Raw genomic sequence first — 23,362 nt, 5'->3', positions numbered from 1 at the left:
AATGATGATATTATTTCATTTGCTTCATCATTAGTCTTAGTTATCAGAGCAATATCATCAGTGAACAACAATAATAATGATATCTTCCCATTCTTTTCTCTCTTAAATAGACATGGGTCGGCTAAACCAGCTTTAAATCCTATATTGTTCAGTTCCTTCACAATATACTGGTTCCATTCATAGCCCGATTGTTTAAGACCATATAGGCTCTTTTTCAACAACCAACAATCATTATTATTATCACCTTTCAATCCACTAGGCTTTTTCATATATACAGTATGTCTTAGTGGAGCATGCAAGTAAGCAGTTTCCACATCTAAATGGTTAACTATATACTTCTTGCTTGCTGCCCACACTAAGGCTGCCCTTAATGTAGCTGCTTTAAGACTAGGTGCAAATACTTCATCATAGTCTTTTGCACTTTGTCTAAAGCCTTGGGCTACTAATCTTGCCTTATGGATTATATTTCCATCCTTATCAGTTTTTATCTTAAAAATCCATTTGCAGCCAATGGGTTTTATACCAACAGGTAATCTCACATTTTCATATACCTTCATATCCTTCAAGGATCTCAATTCCTTATTCATTGCTGCATACCAATTTTCTTTCTCTTTAGAAGGATATCTTCTTATCTCATCCACAGTAGATGGTACTCTATTTACCTGGCACACTGTATTAGCCTGGTATCTATCAGGCGGTCTAGATATACGTGTAGTCCTTCTGGGAATTACAGGGCTTGTATGAGGACTTTCTTGAGTTACTACTTGGTCCTTTTCCTCATCTTGCTCAGCTATTTCTTCTATTTCTTCTTCTATGGGCACAATCTCTTCCTGTACTTCTGTCTTTACTTTATTTTTGAAGTTACAGGGATACTTGATGGGATTTCTGTAGGATTCAATAATCACTTCTTTATTGTTATCCTGCTCTAACTTATCCCATCCTACGTGCTCTAGAAATTGGGCATTGGCACTACATAACATTCTAGATGTGCCTTTCTCCCAAAATCTATATGCCCTATGGTTAGCTTGGTAACCAACGAAGAAAAATTGTTTAGCTCTATGTTGCCCTTTACGCCTGAGTTGTGTAGGGATATGCACCCATGCTGGTGCACCAAATGTGTGCAGGTAACTCAGATCAGGCTTCCTGCCATGCCACATGGTGAATGGTATTTCACCAGTAGTTGAGTTAACCACGTTGTTCAATAAGTGATTAGCACACATTGCAGCCTCCCCCCACAAAGAATCAGGTAATCCAGAATCAGTTAACATTGTTCTAACCATTGCCTGTAGTGTTTGGCCTCTTCTCTCTATAAATGCATTGTGTTGTGGTCTGTATGGTGCAGATTTCTTATGCTCTATTCCAGCTGCCTTTAATCTATTCTGGAATTTGCTGTTAACAAATTCCGTACCATTATCTGTCACCAAGGTTATCAGTTGCCGTTTAGTTTTTCTTTCTGCAAACTTTAACCAGTTGAAGAAATGTTGATATGTTTCAGTTTTGCTTTTCATTAAGTAGCAAAACCCATATCTAGAGTAATGGTCCATAATGCTCAGTATATATCGAGCACCCCCCATACTGGGTTTCTTTGGACCAATAATGTCTGCAAATACTACTTCTAAAGGTTCTTTAGTTTTGAAACCATTTAGCCTATTTGCAGGCATTATTTTACTCTTATCTTCACAACAGACATTACAACGCAAATACTTATCACAGGGTTTTAACCTTATTCCTTCAGATAACTCTACTGTACGTTTTAGCATTTTAAAATTTACATGCCCCAAACGCCTATGCAATAAATGGATACATTCATCATGAGGCTTGGTATTGTTAAATACAGTTTGTGCCTCCCCTTTCTTACTATCATGTAAGACATACAATGCTCCATTTAAAGCTGCAGTTACCTTTTTGTTATCCCTTTCCAGTATGCACTTATTATTCTTAAATGTAACCACATATCCTAGTTTATCTAATTCTCTTACAGAAAGTAAATTCATCTTTAACTGTGGTACATATAACATTTTTATATTCTGGTCTAAACATGGACAATAAGCAATACCTTCACCCTTGGCCTTGAGGTGCCAACCATTAGCGAGTGATATATGCTGAGAGCTCGTAGACATTTTTATAAACTTAGTCTTATCTCTCGTGATGCAGTGGGATGCTCCGCTGTCCACCACCCATATATCATTCTTCTCTTCACAGTTGCTAAACGTGGCCAGTTCAAAGGATTTCTTTGGCTTCTTTAAATTCTGGCGTTTTCCTTTTCTGCAGAACCTTGCCAAATGTCCTCTGCCTCCACAATTAAAACACTTTTTAATTGTGTATGCCGTTGAAGATAATTTCTCTTCCTCTGGGTGCTTCAGCTTACATAGCTGGTTTCTTTCAATCCTTGAAGATAATTTCTCTTCATTAGGCTTATCTGCTCTCAGCTGGTCACGTTCACTCCTCCTCCTGGCTTCCTCTAATAGCCTGCCAGTTATCTCAGTTACTGATAAACTGTCTTTTGGCAATACTTCTAAAGCAGTGACAAAATCATCATAGCTTCGATCCAGAGAAGACAGTATAATGTACACTTGTTGCAACTCATTAAATATAAGCTCTTTTTCTTGTAATTCTTGAAAAATGCTTTTCATACAGTTTAAATGAATTAACATGTCTCCATTCCTCTCAAGATGTGTTCTAAACAGCTTCCGTGTAAGATTAATATGAGCTCCTACACTGTCTCGAACATAAACCTTCTTGAGATTATCCCAACAATTAGCAGCACTATCCACTCCACGAATATGAATCAGTTGCTGGTCTGAGAGAGTCAGTCCTATGATGCACAAAGCTTGTTCATTCTTTTGCTTATAGTCCTGTATCTTTTTGGCATCCTCATCAACAGTAGGATCCAAGTTGGATACATCTGGTGGGTTTGTTACTATGCTCCACAAACCTTCTCTTCGTAGCAGTAAACTACACTTCATTGACCATGAAACATAGTTTGTTCCATCTAACCTGGATATCATGGACAGACTTGGCAAATTAACTTGTGCCATTGCTCTGCAGAAAAATAACTATTTAACAAACAGTTTGTCTTTACAGCAATGTGTAACTCTTGACCAAAACTCTCACTGGTATATCCTGGTTTGCTAGACTGTGCACACTGCTGGGCCCATAACCAATGTTAGTGTTTGGGGACAAACCCCCGAGCAGAGTGCACAGCAGCAGTCAAGCCAGGCAGCCAAATGAGAGTGAGGCTGGGCCCAAGAGTATACACACACTTGAGACAAAAACACTGTTTGTGGTTTTAAAATAGGTATTTAATTCACACAGAGATTAAGAAGAGTCATTCAGTCCATATGTCAGTATCCAGTATATCTATCCAGTTACCTAGTCTTTTAAACAGTAAATACAATGTCTTTATCTGCTTGTAAATCTTCTTCTTCTGATACCTTTCTCTCAAAGACAATGCTGAATCCACAGCTCACCAAGCAAAAAGTCCTTGTGTTCAGTAGAGAGAAGTATCTTGCACAGTAGACATCTCATACAGGCAGACAGCAGGCAGACCAGAGACCAGTAACACCAGGAACCAGGAATTCGAAAACAGGATCAGAAACCAGGAAGTGTTACGTCTCTCTCACTGCCTCTTATTTCAGCTTACAACCGCACCCATAATTATGCAATGACATTGCAGTTTGGAGCTTAAAGTTGCAAACGCTTAAACCTAGGTTTTATATATTCATTCACCCAAACCAGTTGGTGTATTCATATACCCAACAACCTCTATATCCCTATCTGGCCTCATCACTGCCAGTTTCTCTGTTTTTGTTATCAGAATGCCCATTTCCAGTACCGGGCTCTACCCTTTGGTCTCTCGTCTGCTCCAAGGGTCTTCATGAAAGTCTTGGCAGCTTGGGTGGCTTCACTTCGTACCATACCAGTGAGGATCCAATGCTACCTGGACAACATACTCATCCAGTCACAGTCGATTCATTTGGCCCATCACAACCTTCACTTCACAATACACAGTCTACGAGACCACGGGTTTTTGATCAATCTATGGAAAAGTCACCTTTCCCCAACAACCAGGTTGCTCCACCTTGGGGCGATTATAGACACATTGCACTGTGAGGTGTTTCTCTCCATGGATCGAGGGGAGAGACTTCACAACTGCATCCTTCAGATTCGGTGGTTGAACAATGTTCTGTTGTCTCTACTGTCCCAAACCCTGGGAAAAATGATCTCCTGCATTGGGATCATTCCGTGGGCCCATCTCCATGCCTGGGAAATCCAATGGTTCTTGCTCCCCTTTCAAGAGGCAGGAACCAGCCATTCGACCATGAGGGTTCAGGTTCCTTCACAGGTCATACGGTCCTTTGCATGGTGGCAGTCCCAGGCCCTAGGAAAGGGTTTTCCCTTCAAAGAGCCAGACAGGATACGACTCACCATAGATGCCAGTCTCCATGACTGGGGAGCTCATCTGGAGAAAGAACTAGCCCAGAGGTATTGGTCTCAAGCAGAAAGGACATGCCCCATAAACTGGCTGGAGTTCAGGGCTATCTTCCTAGCCCTGAAACACTTTCATACCATGGTGGTTGGTCATGATTGACAATGTAGCCGCAAAAGCCCATGTCAACAGGCAAGGGGGGACCAGGGCCAGGACTCTCCCGACCAATTTGCTCACCCACCCAGCACCCCTGCACTCTTCTCACCCACTCACCTGCCTGTGTATTTCATGCCCTCTACCAACCAGTTTGCTCACCAACCCATGCATTCATAACCAGCCATGAACCCTACACAATCTGCCCACACACTCACTCCCACAGCGAGTGGTCCCTGCAGCAAGTTAGTCATGTCACATTGTCCTGCAAGGAGTTGGCAGAGGCGAGACATGATGAATTATTGAGAGGTAAGAAGTATATCTCGGTAGAGGGAGTCTGTCTGAGGGACATTTACCCTGTAAATTACAGCATGCTACCCAGGAAATGCTTTGTATGCCATCTGGAATTTCTGAATGAAAAGGGAATCAATAAAATACAGGTAGTCCCCAACTCAGACCATTCTTCACACTTTCAATGGGGAATCTGGATTCACTTAGCAACCGTGATTCAGTTAATAAACGTGGCAAGAAACGTCATAAATGGGGCAAAAATTACTTAATTTCTCACGTAGCAACATAAACTTTTGGCTCAATTGTGGTCGTAAATTGAGGACTACCTGTATATGTTGAGGTTATTATATTTCAGCTTCTTCCATACAACAGAGCTTATATCCGATAGCTAAAAAGCCACTATCACAATCCAACTCTTACTAGATCTGCATTAAAAATGGCAGTGTAGGGTGTCCTTGTAATAAAGTTAGCCTGATGATCAGTCAGCCATGTGCTTTGGTGAGATAGTCTATTTTTCCCTCTTTTTTAAAATGTATTGTAGAAATACATTTAAAATACATTTAGAAATTATAGTAACTGTAAGATGGATCTTGGAGTCCTAGTAGACTGTGGGTGTCAAACTTGATTGCATCACATGACATATCGTGACACATTTTGACTTTTTTTGCCTTTGTGGAGGGAGTCAAGATGAGTGTAGCCTACACCTGACTCATCCAGCCCACCCACCACTAGTTTGACAGGCCTGTAGTAGACAATCATTTAAATATGAGCCAGCAATGTGTTGCAGCCGACAAAAAATCCAATGCAGATCTAAGCTGCATTAACAGGGATAGACTGAAGATCACGTGAAGTGTTAATAGCACTTTATAAAGCCTTGGTAAGGCCACACTTGGAATACTACATCCAGTTTTGGTCACCACAATGTAAAAAAGGTGTTGAGATTCTTGAAAGAGTGCAGAGAAGAGCAATAAAGATGATAATGGGATGGAGGCTGAATCATATAAAGAAGGGTTGCTGGAATTGTGTGTGAATACCTGGGGCGGGGCACAAAGGCAACACAGACAGAAATAGGTATGAGTCCCTTTATTTGCTCCAACTTTGCCCCCAACATTCCAGTTACTCTCTGACTGGAGAAAAGCTCTCCCATGAACCTACAACAGCCTCTGACTGCAGATACACCAGTCCAAACCTGTAAGAAGAATGACTGCAATCAATCCCTCCAGAAGGGCAAGATAATGAGTCCAATAATTCCAGCAAGGCAGATAAACACACAGACACATAACAATAATTCACACAGACAGGAGGAATGCCAGGAATGCAGGCTAAACTCACAACACTAGATGAATTCAGCATTTGTTCCTGACAAATACTCCTCCCAACTGCCTCTCACTTTAAATCCATCCCCAGGTGTGCCTTGTGAAGGGAATCAGGGCCCTTTCCTTCCTCATAAACCACACAACCCATGTTGCTCTCTTCTGTGTTCTTCCCTGCATGCCCTAGGATGAGGAGGGGATGGGCCTTGGTCTTCCTCTGAACCCTCTCTCCCTTGTTCTACCTCTTTCCTGCTCTGCCCAGCCTGACTTTGCCCTTCCCCAGTTCCCTCCTCAGGCAAGGGAGCCACTCTCCTGCTCTCTACCAGCTGTTCATCTTCCCCTTCACATTCAGACTCTGATGGGGGCATGACATTGGGTATGTGTTAGGAATAACAAGGTTACCTAACGTAGTTTGGGTAAAATAATATATATAAACTATGATTGTAAGTTTAAGTGTGTGTCACTTTAAAACTGCAAAGCATGTAATTTGGGGTGTGGTGTGAAACCACCATAAGAGGAAGCAAGAGAACCTGACAATTACTGGATTGCATGGTTTGTTAGCTGCGTGTTTCCCTACTGCTGAGTTGCTGAAGGAAGAAAGGAGTTTTTGACTTCTTCATATCTCTACTGCAAGGAGATATATCACTGGACTGATATTTGTAAGTTTACTGACCTCTCTTTTTTTCATCACTGGAATTTGCAACTGAATAATCCCTGGATGGACTGAATTAGTGAATGATATATGGACTGTATGACTATGCTATAACTCTTACTGGAATAAACTATTTAATTAGCACTGTGTATCTGTTTTACTGAGTGTAAGCTACAAAAACGTTTATCTCACATATTTTGCCTGCCTGCCTGCCTGCCCTGCAGATCCTGCTAGGGTGTATCCCTAACAGTATGTCTAGTTTAATGCAAGGAAGGACCAGGGGTGACATGATAGCAGTGTTCTGGTATCTCAGGGGTTGCCACAAAGAAGGGGGAGTCAAGCTATTCTCCAAAGCACCTGAAGGCAGGATAATCAAGGAGAGAAACTGAGGAGAAATTTCCTGACAAAACAGATAATCAGTGGAACACCTTGCATTCAGAAGTTGTGTATGCTCCAAAACTGGAAGTTTTTAAGAAGAGATTGGACAACCATTTTTCTGAAATGGTATATGGTTTCCTGCTTAAGTATGGGCTTGGACTAGAAGACCTGCAAGGTCCCTTTCAACACTCCTATTCTATTCCATTTCATTCCAAATATTTCTTCTACCATATATTGACAATTGTCCCCTTTCTTAGTCCCCATTTTCTAGGCCCTGCTGTATAATTTCTTCTATGACCTAATGGAGATTTCCCTGCAAGTAAATTTACAGAATTTACAAGTGGCACTTAACATTTGGCAGTTGTCATACAATTTCCTCCTTCAGGAATCAAACTTCATGCTAGGAGATCTTGGAGGCAGCCCTGACCAGCAAGAGTGAAGCTGGTTCCCCTGGAGCTTCTCTCCTGATGCTTTTGCCATGTCCTAAATCCTTGGGAGCCACATTAAATAAGTCATCAAGATTTAGGCGGTAGAGAGGCTTTGATCTCCAAGGAGAGACACCCCCAAGAAAGCTTATTCTTATTCTTTTAAGGCTGTCCACATAGCTAATCTTTTTAAGGTTAGGTAGCATCACATTTCACTATTTCACTTGGCTCAGTTGCAAAGGTCGGTTGCTAGAAGTCAAAACATTTTGATAGCATTTAATCCGTGAAAACACCTTGCAGACGCCTTAGGTAGAGACGGGACAAGCGTTTCCTATCCGGTGATGGAAGTCAAGAGGACAAAATCTGTTACTAGAAAGCTGACAGTACAGTCGGCGGGCTCTGTGATTGAGTTTAAAGAGTTAAAACCGTCAAGTACTGTTTTGCTAGAAAAGATGGGAAGAGTGGAGAAGCGCAGAGGAACTTCCTCTTCCGGATGCCTCATGGGAGGAAGGAGGTGTGCAGAGCGGCTTTCTTGCTCTTCCCAGGATCGATGGAAGCTGCACGTGGGAGGAGAGTCCGGGAGCAAGTCGGGCTGTTCGGTTCCCTCCACGGCCTGGAAGCAGAGAAACAACTGGACTGAAGCGTATCAGCTGCTGCTGCTGCTGCTTCCTTCCCTCTCCAATTTAAGCCCACCGGTGGCTTCAATTTTCCTTCTGGTGAGAAGATTTTAAAAACCTCTTTTAAGTTCAGGCTGTTTCTCCATCACTAGAGGAGTGTTGCAGAGGAACGTCGTTGGAAGGATCCCTGGAGGTCATCTATTCCAACCCCCCGATCGAGCAGGAGACCCAACATCATTTCCGAGAAATGGCTGTCCAGTCTCTGTTTCAAAGCCTCCAGTGATGGAGCACCCACAACTTCTGAAGGCAAACAGTTCCCACTGGTTTGTTCTGGGTGTCAGGAAATTTCTTCTTAGTTCTGGGTTGCTTCTCTCCTTCGTTAGTTTCCATCCATTTGTCCTGCCTTTGGGTGCTTTGGAGAATAGGTTGACCCCGTCTTCTTTGTGGCAACCCCTCAATTATTGGAACACCGCTGTCATGTCTCCCCTAGTTCTCCTCCTCACTAGACTAGTTATGCCCAGTTCCAGCCACTGTTCTTTACTTATTTCAGCCTCCAGCCCCCTAATCCTCCTTGCTGCTCTTCTGTAGGCTCTTTATGGAGTCTCAACATCTTTTTAATACTTGGCGACCAAAACTGGTTGCAGTACTCCAAGTGTGGCCTTACCAAAGCATTATAAATTGGTACTAGCACTTCACTTGATCTTGACCCTAACCCTAACCCTAACCCTAACCCTTTGTTAATAGAGCCTACGATTGCATTGGCTTTTTTGGCCACTGCAACACCCTGCTAGCTCACATTTAAATGATTGTCCCCTGGGATTCAATGTTTCCTCTCATAGAGACTGCCAGGCTCCACCTATTCTGTACCTGTGTATTGGGGGTTTTCTTGCTTAAGTAAAAAACCTTGGGTGTTTTTTTTCCTCAGTTGAGTTTCATTTTGTTAAATAGGGCCCAGTATCCAACTTTGTTGAGATTCTTTTGTATCTTGATCGTATCTTCTGGGGTGTTGGATATTCCTGCCAGCTTGGTGTCATAGCAAATTTGATGGGTTTGGTAGATTGTTTAAAAAAAGAAAGTGTAGATGAAAAATTGATTGTTTGAATTTTGGCCTGATTCATTTTACTCAGACGTTTCTCAGGATTAAACTTGTTGGTGGGGAGAAATGTAAAATGGCTAACTACTAGTTTCTGGTTATCAGCAGAAGCTTCTGGATATTTCCTTTTCCAGAAGACTTCCTCAAAAAGGAATTTTGGGTGGAGCATTTTTGTATGTTGATTATGTAATTCCCACATGTTCGGGTTTCAGTCTTCTAAATTGGTTTCACCCCAAATTCCCCAGCCATCATAAAAGTAATCCTCAAGATACAACTATTATAGGCCTTGCAATTACGGTTGCAAGTTGCAATGACTGTTAAGTGAGAGAGCTTTCCTTAACTATCCGAATCCCCCTGCTCTCCCTGAGGCAGCCATTAATCGAATGTGGGAGTTGCTAAGCAGAGTACTGGCTACCTCAGGGCTGGGGAAAACTCTTAGAGGCCTAGAGCAGGGCCAGGCTTGCCTGCCACAGGCATCCCTGGGGCTCCCCCACCCTCCAAGACTCCCTATGTTCTGTTTCCCATCCCTGCCCCTTCCCTCAGCTCCCCAGGGACCCCACAGGATTTTCCCCACTCCTGCTGGGTCCCTGCAGTCCTCAGGCCTGACTGCCACCCCACCTGGCCTCATACCCTCCTCCTCCTCCTCCTTACCTTTGGAAGGGAAGGACACGCATCCTTGGGTCTCATGACTGCGTCCTGGAAACAGCCACCATTTTCAGTGGGCCCTGGATTCATCCCTGGGTCATGCGGTGGACTTGGGGAAGCAGCTGCCATTTTGCCACACTGTCCACACTGATAATGCAGAAGAGGGACAAACCTCTCTATTTTGCTACCTTAATATGAGGAAAAAAATGTACAATAGAAAATGTCTCATTTTAAAAAATGCATTATGTTAGAATTATCAGAAGCATTTGGCATGTAAAAAATGGGTATTGTCAGTGTTGCTATGAACATTAGGGCAAGGCAAGACACTCAGAGTTGCCTCAAACTCTGAGATGGGCAGCAATTAAGTTTAATAATAAATGAATTATTATTATTTTTTAAAAAAATATTAAACAATTGTTATTATATATATCATCATTTCCATTCATTGCAACGCTTCCCTGATGGTATACATCAGTAGTTCCCAAACTTTTTCAGTCCACCACCCGCTTTGTTCTACCAGCTCATCCTCGGTGATCCCCACTCAGGGGTGGGATTTAAATTTCTATGGGTGTGGCCTAATTTGAGGGTGTGGCTTGCTGGTCATGTGACTGGGTGGCGTGGCTTGTTGGCTGGGTGTGGCTTGGTGGTCATGTGACCAGATAGGTGTGGTTTGGTGGTCATGTGACTGGGTGGGCGTGGCCAGGTGACTGGCAAACCAAATACAAGTGGTCCTCACTTAATGGCCGGTTGTTTAGCAAGTGTTCTAATTAATGACTGGGCTCCCCAGAGCTACTTGACCTCCTTTTTGGAGTTAATGCACACACATACAAACACATAGAAAAGGGAAAGAAAGAAAAAGGGGCAGATGAAGAAAGAGGGGGGATGGAAGGAAAGGACAGAAAGAAAAAGAAATAAAGAAGGAGGGAGGGAGGGAGGAGAAAGATAATGAGATATCTATTCTTGTCCAATCACCTGCTCCAAGAGGGTTAGAAGGGAGTTGTGTGTGTGTGTTCTCCTTGTAATTAACCAGTACAGTTTGGTTTTGCCTTCTTCAGAATTGGCACTTTAAAACATTGGGGAAAAGTAATTTTTTAGGATGGAGATCTGGTCCAATGGATCCTGTTTAAAGCCTCAACAAAATGTGAGAGCTTCCTGATAGTCTTGACCATGTTTTGTCCTCAAAACCTTTAATAGAAACCAAAGATGTTTCAATGTGGAAAAGGGCCTCAGTCTAAACTAGGCCTCATTTCAATCTGATGCATCAGGTCTTTCTCTCTCTCTCTCTCTCTCTCTCTCTTCCTCTCTCCCTCTCTCTCTCCCTCCCTCCCTCCTCCCAGACTGGCTTTGCTCTACTTTCCCAATGTGCCTGCGGGGCTGGTGCTTCAAACATGGATAGATAGAGAGAGAGAGAGAGAGAGACAGGTAGGTAGGTAGGTGGGTGGGTAGATTGGTAGATAGATATGTAGGTAGGCAGGCCAGCAGGCAGAAAGACAGACAGACAGAACTTTTGGATGGATAGGTAGGTAGGTAGATATATTGGTAGGTAGGTAGGCAAGCAGGCAGGAAGACAAACAGACATAACTTTTGGATGGATGTATGGATAGGTAGGTAGGTAGGTATTGGTAGATATGGAGGTAGGTAGGCAGGTAAGTAGGCAGGCAGGCAAGCAGACAGGAAGACAGACAGACAGACCTTTTGGATGTATGTATGGATAGGTAGGTAGGTAGATAGATAGATATTGGTAGATAGATCAGTATGTAGAAAGACAGGCAGGCAGATAGGTAGGTAGGCAGGACAGCAGGCAGACAGACTTTTTGGATGGATGGATAGTCAGAAAGACAGACAGAACGTGACAGCGGCGGCCCTTTGGGAAAGTAAAGCAAAGCCGCTGTCACCGTATTCGAGGCGCCAGCTCTGGAGCAGTGCAACAGTCAATGGGGTGAGCCTGCAGTGCAAGCGCCTCGAACACTCCCCTGCTGCCTTTTAGCGCCCCTCTGCCAGCCCCCTTTGGGGTGCTAAGAGGCAGCGGGGGACATTCAAGACACCGGCACTGCAGGCTCACCCCATTGACTGTTGCACTAGAGAGGTGCAAGGGGCTCAATGGGGTGAGCCTGCAGAGCTGGTGCGTCGAATGCAGTGGTGGCACATTGTGAAAGTAGAGCAAAGCTGCCTGCCCTGGGCTTCCTCAACCCTGCCCTGCTCCAGGAAGGAGGGAACAGCACCACCCTTTACGACGTGAGTGCCTCGAGGGGGGGCAGCTTGGGAGGCTGATCCCTGGCAGGAGGGGTACCCTGTGTGCTTGCTGTCAGGCACAGCAACTACAAAGAGGGGCGGGCTTGGCTGAGCAGGATCCTGGATATTGGGCTTGTGGTCAAAGCCCCCCTTCCTCTGCCTCCCCCTAGGTCAGGGGTCTGCAACCTTAAACATTCAAAGAGCCATTTGGACCTGTTTCCCACAGAAAACAAAATACCGGGAGCCCCAAGACATGGATGGGCGTGGCAACTCAATGTCACTCCCACTGAGTCACATGACCCTTGTTGAGGTAATTCCCTGTTAGGAGAATGAGCCCATACAGGGAGACGTAGTGAGAGTAATGTTGAATAATACTCACACAGCACACAGATACACTGTACAGTAAATGCAGGTTTTTACTTCCAAAAAACGTTTAAGCATAGTCCAAGATAAGCAGTCCAAGTCATTCACAGGTAAAGCAGTCAGTGTTCAGATCAGGGATAATCCAAATATCAAAGTCCAGTATCAAAAAACAGTTCAGTAACAGACTTACATCAATGATCATTAACAGTCATTAGGAACGGCAACTCTCTCCAACAGAAGGAAACAGAGACTCACTCACACACTCTTCTGAGACTAACACAATCCAGGTTTCTGGCTCCATCTTATGGCCGTTTGAGAAACCACACCCAATTACAGTTTTTGTATTTTCTTAAAGATACAGTATTAAAATGTCTATCCTGGTTTATATATTTCCAACCCAAATAACTATTAGGTGACTTGCATTCCTAACAACCCCCCCCCCAGGTTTTGTGGTTTTTTGTGTTTTCTATGGGAAACGGGTTGCTCGCTCTTTCCCTCCCTCCCTCTCCCATCTCTATCTCCCTCTATCTCCTTCTCATCTCTTTCTCTCTCCCTCTCCTTCTCTCTCCTCTTTCTCTTTGCCTCTTCCTCCCTCCTTCTCCCCCACTCCCCACCCCCCCTTCCTAACTCCTACACCCAGAGAATAACTCTAAGAAAATTTGGCCACGTTCTTTCTGTCTCTAGAAAGATACAAAAATAAACCTTGCATTCCAAAAGGAGTGACAGGTTGTTACCTCACAGTGCTACGAGGTTGCTGCCTTAAATCGCTGCTGAATCCTTGCAAAACTGGGCAAAGACAGAGAGAGGGGAGCAGACAGAGCTAAATTGAGCCGAGTCTCCCTCCCTCCCTTTGTATCTCTCCCTCTCTCTGTGTGTATCTCTCTCTCTCTCTCTCCGTTTGTGTCTCTTCTCACTCTCTCGGAAAGCCCTGCGTGCTCTCCTTGGGGCTCTTTGCTGTCCCCTTTTCTTTCTGCCTTTTGGAAATCTGGGCTGGCTGAAGAACGAGAGGAGGGGGAGGAAGGGAGGAAGCCTGCACAGTGGCTTGTGCTCATTCCTCAGCTAGCCCGGATTTCCAAAAGGAAGGAAGAAAAAAGGATAGCGAAGAGCCCAAGTAGAGAACGCAGGACTTTCCAAGAGTGTGAGAAGCTTCTTTTCTTTCTTCTTGGCGAGTTTTTGGAAATCCAAGTTGGCTGAGGAATAAGCACAAGCTGTGGCGGAGGCTTCCTACCTCCCTCTCTCCTCCTCCTCCTCTCGTGCGCACCCTCCAGGCCCCACCACAGCCAGCTCTATGGCTGTTCGCTGCTCTTGCAGCATCTGTGCAGCACGCTCAAATTTAGTGCACTTTACTCCATCCCCTCCTCCGCCTGGAGCCCATTACATTTTTTTTAAACAAGTTTTTATTGGTTTTTAAAGACAAACAAAAACAAACAAAACATAAAAACGTCCAACTTTCTTTCATAAATGTACAAACAGAGTGTCGGTTGGTTTACAATTTTTTGTGCATCCATTTCATAGTCTCAATTGCAGTTACATTGCATAATAACTCATATTATCAATCAGAAATTGAATACCCTAGTGTCACTATTAATCAGTCATTTGACTATAATTTTGTTCATTGATACTTTGCGAGATAACTATAATTTACTTAGCTTATTTTATAACAATTCATATAATCATCCCCAAATCTATCCTAGAAACATTTTATAGATATAATAACAAAAGAAGAAATACATCTTTATATATTCATTATTTTCTAAAATTCTAAGTATTCTATTATTATATTTTATTAGGTAACCATTGATAGAAAAGGTCCCAAATTTTATAAAATTGTTTATCTTCTTGTTCTCTAATTTCAAATGTCAATCTACTCATTTCAGCACATTCCAATATTTTTTTGATTTCCTCCTGTAATGGTATTTTCTCATTTTTCCAGTTTTTAGCAAATACAATCCTAGCCGCTGTTAATACATTTACAATCAAATATTTTAAATCTTTACTGTATGTGTCAGGTAAAATTCCCAATAAAAAAATCTCTGGTTTCAAGTCTATATGTTTTTTTGTCATTTTTTCCAACCACATGCGTATTTTAGCTCAGTATTTTCTAGCGTCCTCACAAGTCCACCACATATGGTAATATGAGCCAGGTGTCTGATGACATTTCTAACATTTTTTGGATTTATGCTTGAACATTCTTGTGATTCTTGTCAGGGGAAAATGCCATCTGTAAAACATCTTATACAAATTTTCTTTATATGCTGTTGACATTGTCATTTTATAATTTTGAGACCACAATTTTTGCCATTTTTCTAAATCAATCCCATATCTAAAATTCTTCCCCCAAGCAATCATAGTTTCTTTAACTTGTTCTTCCTCTAGTTTAATTTCCAATAAATAACCATACAATTTTTTAATCACCTTTTCATCAGTACCTGTCAAAATCTTATCTAAGTCAGTCAATTTGTGATAAAATCCTTGTTTTAAGATCTTCATCATACCTTGAATGTATTTGCACATATGAAAACCAATTCATCTTTATACCTTGCTCCTCTAAATTTTGCATCGATTTAAGTTCACCCTTTTCATCCATTATTTTCCCATATCTAACTGTTTGTTCCTTTTTATATATTATAGGATAGGAAAATGCTTCAATAGTCGATAACCAGACTGGAATTTTCAAATAACATTGTCTTTTAATCTTTTCCCAATTTAGTCACAGAGACTCCTGCATGTGATGTCTTCTAAAATAACCCTGTGCTTTAGTTCCCTTATACCATAGAAAAGCATGCCACCCCAATAGCAAGTCATGTCCTTCTAATGTCAACAATCTAGTATTTCTTAATGTTATCCATTCCTTAGCCCACATCAAGTTTGTAGCTTGGTAATACAACCCCCAATTAGGCAAACCAAATCCTCCTCTAATTCTAGCGTCTGGCAAAAATTTTAACTTTATTCTCACTTTCTTACCTTGCCATATATATTTCAAGTCAATTTTATTTAAATCTTCAAAATAATCCTTTCCAAGCCTAATTGGTATTGTTTGAAACAGATATAAAATTCTAGGTAGAATATTCATCTTGATTGTTGAGATTCTCCCTATTAATGACAATTGTAGATTTTCCCATTTCGTCAAATCTAACACTATCTGTTGTTTAAGTTTAATGTAATTGTTCTCTTTTAATGTGCTACATCTTGCTGTCAAATGTATCCCCAAATACTTGACCTTGTTCGTAACTTGAATTTTCAATAGATCTCCCAGTTCTTTTTGTCTTAATAGCATATTCTTTGTCAGGATCTTTGTTTTATCTTTATTTATTTTCAAACCAGCCACCTTACCATATGCCTCTATCTTTTCCAATAATTTTGGTGCTGTCTCTAAAGGATCTTCTAATATGAAAGCCAAGTTGTCCGCAAAGTCTTGCAATTTAAATTCTTCCTTTTTAATTTTCATTCCTTTTATACTCTTGTCATCTCTAATATTTCTATTCAACACTTCCAAAGTTAGTACTAATAGCAAAGGTGATAGTGGACATCCTTGTCTTGTACCTTTTCTTATATTGATGGGATCTGTCAATTCTCCCTCTATCATTATCTTTGCCGTTTGCTTATGGCATATGGCTTCTGTTGCTCGAATAAATTTTCTGGCAAAACCCATCTGTTCCAATAATAATAGCATGAATCTCCAATTCACATTATCAAATGCCTTTTGTGCGTCTAAGAATATCAATGCCATTTGCTTTTTGGGGTGTGCCTCATAATATTCCAAAGTATCCAAAATTACTCTCATATTATTTTTAATTTGTCTCTTTGGCAGAAATCCATTTTGGTCAGGATGAATAAAGTTATTTAAGTATTTTTTAAGGCTTTCTGCCAAAATTGAAGCAAAACTTTTGTAGTCTGCATTTAGTAAAGAAATAGGCCTATAGTTCTTAATTTGCTGTGGATCAGCCTCTTCTTTTGGGATAAGTGTAATATAGGCTTCTGACCATGTTTTAGGTATCTTCTTCTTTAACATAACTTCATTCATGACTTCTAGCAGTGGAAGGCTCAACGATTCTTGTAATGTCTTATAAAATTCTGCCGGAAGCCCATCTGGACCTGGTGCCTTTCCATTATTTTGCTTCTTAAGTGCTTCAGTTAATTCCATCATTGTTATATTGCTTTCTAACATTTTTTCAGTCTCTTTAGGTATTTTAGGTAGATTAGCATTCTCTCATCAATATTCCTCTCCTCATCAATATTCTCTTGTTTCTATAGTTGTCCATAGAAGTCTTGAATAATTTCCCTTTTCTCTTTGTTGCCATAGCAAACTTGACCTTGATCATCTATAAACTGCAATATTTTCCTTGATTCTTTCTCCTTTCTCAATTTGTATGATAACCATCTACCTGGTTTGTTTGCATCTTCAAAGTAGTTCTGTTTAACACTTCTAATTTTTTGTGCTAATTCTTCTTTCTCTATTTGACCGATTTTGTGTTTAATTATGTCCAATTTTAGTTTAATGTCTTTTTTTCTGTGGCATTTTCTGTAGTTCTTTTTCAAGTCTTTTATGCTCATCTTCTAAAACTTTAATGGCTTGCCTTTTCCTGATGTTCCTTTTCCTTGTATAGTCTATTATCAAGCCTCTGGCGTATGCCTTCATTGTGTACCAAACATTGTGAGTTGAAGTATCTTCTTTTTTATTTTCTCTAAAGAAGAAAGCCAGTTCTTTCTCCATCTGCTGTGTAAAGTCTTTTTCCTTTAAAATAGTATTATTTAATGTCCATCTCGATCTTTTTTGTCCTTTCCATTTAATTGTCACTGGGTTATGGTTTGCCCAAGTACTTGACCCACATCAAATTTGGAGCTTCGTAGTACAACTCCCAATTAGGCAAACCAAATCCTCCTCTTATTCTAGCATCTTGCAAAAGTTTTGATTTTATTCTCGCTTTCTTACCTTGCTATATATATTTCAACACAATTTTATTTAAATCTTCAAAATAGTCTTTTCCAAGCCTAATTGGAATTGCTTTGAACAAAAATAAAATTCTGTGGTCTCGGGCTTTTTTATCGTCAAGAGGGTCTTCGAAGCGGTGACGTAGGGCCGTCATGAACCAATCGGGGCTTCTTAATTCTGGGGTGTTGACGTTGTGGAGTGTCACCATCCACCTGGCTGCTGCCCCTTCAAGGGCCAGGGTGACGACTCGTACTCAGGACCCCTGGGTTGGAAAATTCCGCCCGTATTCTTGCATGTAGGTGAGCACTTGTGTCAGGAAAAACCCCAGTTCCTGGGGGTCTCCATCGAATTTTACTCCCAGGGGTGGGACCTTCCTCTGCAGTTGTATGTCTCTGGGTTGGCCAGGGTTAATCCCCTGTTCTGGGTTGGTTAGGGGTTGGGTACCCTCACTTACCACTTCTTCCCTGAGCCTTCTATGGCACAGTGCCTTATATGGCACAGTAGAAGCAGATGTGCACCTGATCCACAAAATTTGTGGTAATCCTAACAGTTGTTCAGTGAACGCACGTCAGCAGTGACTGTGGTTTTGAAGGTGCAAGAAAAGAAGTCTCACCAATTCGGGTTCTGTCCATAGTTGCATATTTATGATGACTGTAGCATCCCACACTGATGATACCCATTTGTGGCCTTCCAAGCTAGCTTATCACAAGCAAAATCATTCGGTATACTAGCAGGAAATTGCAACTCACAGTCATATCGAATTGCCTTTAACAACCTACAGTGATTTGCTTAACAACTGGAGAGGAACAGATGCAAGTTGGCACCATCATGTGACATCATGCTTAAAGATAGAGCTGCTTAATGACACAAATATCAGTTCTAATTGTGGTAGGTTAAGTGAGGACTACTTGAGTGGGGATGTCACCAGAGTATTTGCATCTGAGGACTTCCATGCACAAAAGTGATGCTTCAAATCTTGCAGAAGCTTTCAGCATCATTTCACCAGTTAAAACCCCCACATGTCTAAATTTAGCTCAGAAGGTTTGAATGCAAACATTCTGGGACATTTTATCAGACTTGGAAGACATAGATTTTCAAATGTGCAGGTGGGTATATCTGTATTTCTCTCTGTAGGAATATGTCTGCAATTAAATAATCTATCCCCAGCACTTCAAGTTATAATTGATGATAGTCCTTTGCATTGCTAAGAATTTGTGATTGACCCAATTAAATAACTGAATTTGATTGAATGCATATTTGAACATGGATCTCCATAGTGTCCCATGTGTCAAATGAATGATAAATTTTAAGGTAATTAAGAGATTATTCTAGTATTGAGGCATGTTGGTTTTTTCATTGTAATATTTACTTTTTTCTTTTTTTACATTATCTCTAAACATTTTATAAACAATGCTACACTTTTCTTTGAATCTTACAGACAAAGAATATGGCAATAAGAACATTTAGGACAACTGCAAATAAAAAGCAACATTGAAAAGGAAAATGAATCAAGCCAGAAATCAAAATATTTTCTGTTTCCTTCAGAAAACCACACAATTCTCCTCCCCCTCCCCCTCCTCCTCCTCCTCCTCCTCCTCAAGAAGTTGTTAGAGAAAAAACAGAAAATTTAAAAACATTTCAAGCCAGAATAAGCAGATTATGCACAATTCAAGGATACATTACATGAAATGTCAAGGGCGATTATTTTTCATTCAGCATATCTGAAAGTCAGTTGGAAGAAAAGGTGAATAGTAAAGCCATGTGGAGCAGACAGGAATATAGGTCTCTCCCTATGAGGAAGAAAATGGCTTGAATGAAAGCACCACTAAACAAGGCATTGTCACAATTCCAGTCTAGTGATACATCAGTGGATTGACTCCAGGGAGAAACTATGGGTGTCTAGATAGTGGGAAAAGCTTCATTAGAAATTTTCATCTCATGATACACCAAAGAATTCACACAGAAGAGAAACCCTTTTAATGTCCTGATTATGGGAAAGTCAAAATTCCAGTCTGATGATATAACCAGAAGACTCTCATAGGAGAGAAATGCTTTGAAAGTCCTGATTGTTGCAAAACTTTCAATTGTAATTCCAATTTGGTGATACATCGGAGGAATCAAAAGGAGAAAACCCTTTCAATATCCTGACTGTTGGAGAATTTCCAGTCATAATTCATTACAAATTCCCACCTCTTGAGAAATGAGCATGTACACAGGACAGAAACCCTTTGAATGTCCTGACTGCGGGAAAAGTTTTAGACAGAATTCCAGCCTGGTGATACACCAGAGGACTCACACAGGAGAGAAACCCTACAAATGTCCTGACTGTGGGAAAAGTTTCAGTAATAATTCAAGCCTGATGAAACATCACAGGACTCACACAGGAGAGAAACCCTTTGAATGTCCTGACTGTGGGAAAAGGTTCAATAATAATTCGAACCTTGTGAAACACCAGAGGATTCACACAGGAGAGAAGCCCTTTGAATGTCCCGACTGTGGGAAAAGTTTTGGACAGAATTCCCACCTGATGATGCACCAGTGCACTCACACAGGAGAGAAACCCTACAAATGTTCTATTTGTGGGAAACGTTTCAGTAATAATTCGAGCCTTGTAATACACCAGAGGACTCACACAGGAGAGAAACCCTTTGAATGTCCTATCTGTGGGAAAGGTTTTAATCGCAATTTCCAACTGGTGATACACCAGAGGACTCACACAGGAGAGAAGCCCTTTGAATGTCCTATTTGTGGGAAAAGTTTTAATCACAATTTCCAACTGGCGTTACACCAGAGGACTCACACAGGAGAGAAACTCTTTGAATGTTCTATTTGTGGGAAAAGTTTTACTGATAATTCGAGCCTTGTGAAACACCAGAGGACTCACACAGGAGAGAAACCCTTTGAATGTCCCGACTGTGGGAAAAGTTTCAGACAGAATTCCCACCTGGTGATGCACCAGAGGACTCACACAGGAGAGAAACCCTACAAATGTCCTGACTGTGGGAAAAGTTTCAGACAGAATTCCAGCCTGGTGATACACCAGAGGACTCACACAGGAGAAAAACCCTTTGAATGTCCTATTTGTGGGAAAAGTTTTACTCGCAATTCCCACCTGGTGATACACAAGAGGACTCACACAGGAGAGAAACCATTTCAATGTGCAGACTGTGGAAAACGTTTTAGTCAGAATTCCCACCTCATGATACACCAGAGGACTCACACAAGAGATAAACCCTTTTGAATGTCCTGATTGTGGGAAAAGTTTCAATAGGAATTCCTATTTGTTAATACACCAGAAGACTCACACAGTGGGAAAACCTTTCAAATTTCCAGTCTGTGGACTTTACTTCAAGCATAAATCATCCCTTAGTACACACAAGGAAATCCACATGAGGCAAAAGGTGCAGAGTTTAGAGAAGGATTGAATTTCATTTGTGATCTCCCATTCACAAAGTGTACGTGAGAAAAAAATATATTAACACTAAGTACATATATACATATATGTAAAAAAGATCAGAGATAAATCTATATAATTATAGTCTATGTACTGTGCTCTATATTCCATAGCCATTAGAGGAGATAAGGTATACATTTTTAGCTATACAATATAAGTATTACTTCATAATACTTTTATTTCTTTTTTTGACCTATATCATGTTTTATGTCTACCTATTCATACCAAATGTTCCAGATTGAATAATATTCTGAGTCTATAATGTTTCTTCCTAATTTTTTCCCAGGTGTTTATCAACGAATCTCATAAAACGTGCCTGTAAAAGTAGGAGTGTGATATTTTGATCCTCAAGCAAATTCCAAGATAAGTAAGGGAAATAAGACGAGATTACAAATTCCTAGCCAGTTATCTAAATCAGAAAGGAATTCCATTCAAATGGTTAATCCCGGAGGGGATGTTAGTAACATGGAAAGAGAAAAATTAAAATAGATTCTATGGAACGGGCACAAGACTTTTATGAACAGCTAGTAGGCATGGAAGATCAAAATAGCAAGGAGGAACCAAAAAGAAATTCGTAGGAAGACCGGTCGCCATAGAAATAACAAAGAAGGATCCCCCCAAACCCAAGGGAATGACTATCCACATCTGGAGAGAGAAGAACCTATTCCACAACAACCACAAGGAGAGAGCCGAATTATCACGAGACAAAAAGCAAAACAGATTTAACTAAATGGATGAAGAAAAGAAACTTCTGTCCATCAATATAAATGGTTTAAGTTCGACAACTAAAAGGAAAAGGATAATAGCTAAATTAATTAAACAAAACACCGACATAATATGTTTACAAGAAACTCATATAAGGAAAATTGATGAAAGATATTTAGATTGCCCTAAACTAGGGAAGTTATTCACGGCACCAGCAGATAAAAAAAGAAAGGAATTGCAATATATGTGAAAGATGACTTAAAAGCAGATCTAATTTGGTCAGACCTGGAAGGAAGAACTCTGGTTTTACAGATCTCGATTAATACTATTTCATTTTTCTTGGTAGCAATTTGTGCTCCAGATGAAGACCAGAAAAAGTTTTTTAAATATTTACACCAAAAAAAATAGGATTTGAAAAAAGGAACATCTGTATGATAGGTGATTTTAATTCTATTGCTGATTACCCAAAAGACCACAGTAATGTGAGCAAGAACAAAACAGGAAAAAAAGAGTTTCCCAAAACATGTAAGGAAATGATGAAAGAATTAAATTTGGTGGATTTATGGAGAAGATTAAACCCAGAAGAAAAACAGTTTCCATTTTACTCTAACCAGCATAAAATATGGACAAGAATAGATATGGCGTGGATGGATGGGGAAATTGCAAATGAAATAAAACGAATTGAAATTTTACCAAATGAATGGGCTGATCACAACCCAATTCAAATAATTTGGAAAGGCAGGAAAAAAACAAAGAAAAGATGGACATTAAACACTCAATTAATAAGAGAAGAAGAGTAAATTAATAAGCTTAAAGAGGAATTAAAATATTTCCTAAAGGAAAATGATAATGATGCAATCTCAAAACAAAATATCTGGGATACATTGAAGGCAGTTATAAGAGGAATAACAATCTCTTATAATGCCATGAGAAATAAAAGAAAATATGCTCAACAAAATAAATTACAACAAATAATTAAGGAATTAGAAACCCAATTACAAAAAACCCTAAAAATCAAAGAGTACAAAATCAGATAATAACAGCCAAACATAAATTGAACTTAATGGAACAAGAAAAAATGGAAATAAATTTGAAAATGTCTAAGCAAATTTATTTTGAATATGCAAATAAACCAGGAAGATGGCTATCTTATAAACTTTAAAAAAGGAAAAAAAGATTGATATACCAATTAATAGACGAGAAGGGTGACATATAACAAGAAATAGAAAAGAAAAAAGACATCATTCACAAATATTTTGAAAAGTTATATAAAAAAAAGAAGTCAATGAGGATAAAATAAGAAATTACTTAGAGGAAACGAAAGACAAAGTAATTGGAGATGAATTGATAGAATTATTAAACAAAGATATTACATGGTCCGAATTGAAATCAGCAATAGAGAATCATGGGAATAATAAAACCCCAGGGCCAGGTGGGATCCCGGCAGAATTATATAAGGCAATCATGGAACAAATTGGACCACTGATGTTGGAAGTGTTTAATGAGGTATTACTGGTAGCTAAGATGCCAGACTCGTGGAGGGGAGCACTGATTTCACTGATCCCGAAGGAGGAATCCGACCACAGATACATTAACAACTACAGACCAATTTCACTCCTAAACACCGATTATAAAATATTCTCCTCTATTATAGCTAACAGACTAAAACAAGTTTTAAA

General features: G+C 40.4%; 3 protein-coding genes across 3 annotated transcripts in view; all 3 read left to right on the top strand.

Annotated features, from left to right (window-relative positions):
- LOC148126536 (uncharacterized) overlaps nucleotides 1-23,362 on the top strand; it is a 296,703-nt gene that overhangs the window by 35,034 nt on the left and 238,307 nt on the right. The gene's annotated exons all lie outside the window — the stretch shown is intronic.
- Nucleotides 1-23,362, top strand: part of LOC113452335 (uncharacterized) — a 268,593-nt gene that overhangs the window by 35,050 nt on the left and 210,181 nt on the right. The gene's annotated exons all lie outside the window — the stretch shown is intronic.
- LOC113452081 (uncharacterized) overlaps nucleotides 1-23,362 on the top strand; it is a 91,129-nt gene that overhangs the window by 34,958 nt on the left and 32,809 nt on the right. The window contains 2 exon segments of the mRNA XM_087928479.1: nucleotides 19,744-20,756; nucleotides 20,758-20,925. Of these exon segments, the coding sequence (XP_087784605.1) occupies nucleotides 19,744-20,756; nucleotides 20,758-20,925 (1,181 nt within the window).

Source organism: Pseudonaja textilis, chromosome 2 (genome assembly GCF_049901715.1).
Source record: "Pseudonaja textilis isolate UNSWEBS1 chromosome 2, rPseTex1.2, whole genome shotgun sequence".
Lineage (NCBI taxonomy): Eukaryota > Metazoa > Chordata > Lepidosauria > Squamata > Elapidae > Pseudonaja > Pseudonaja textilis.
Note: the sequence above shows the minus strand (reverse complement) of the source record. Positions and strands in the feature narration are given on the sequence as shown.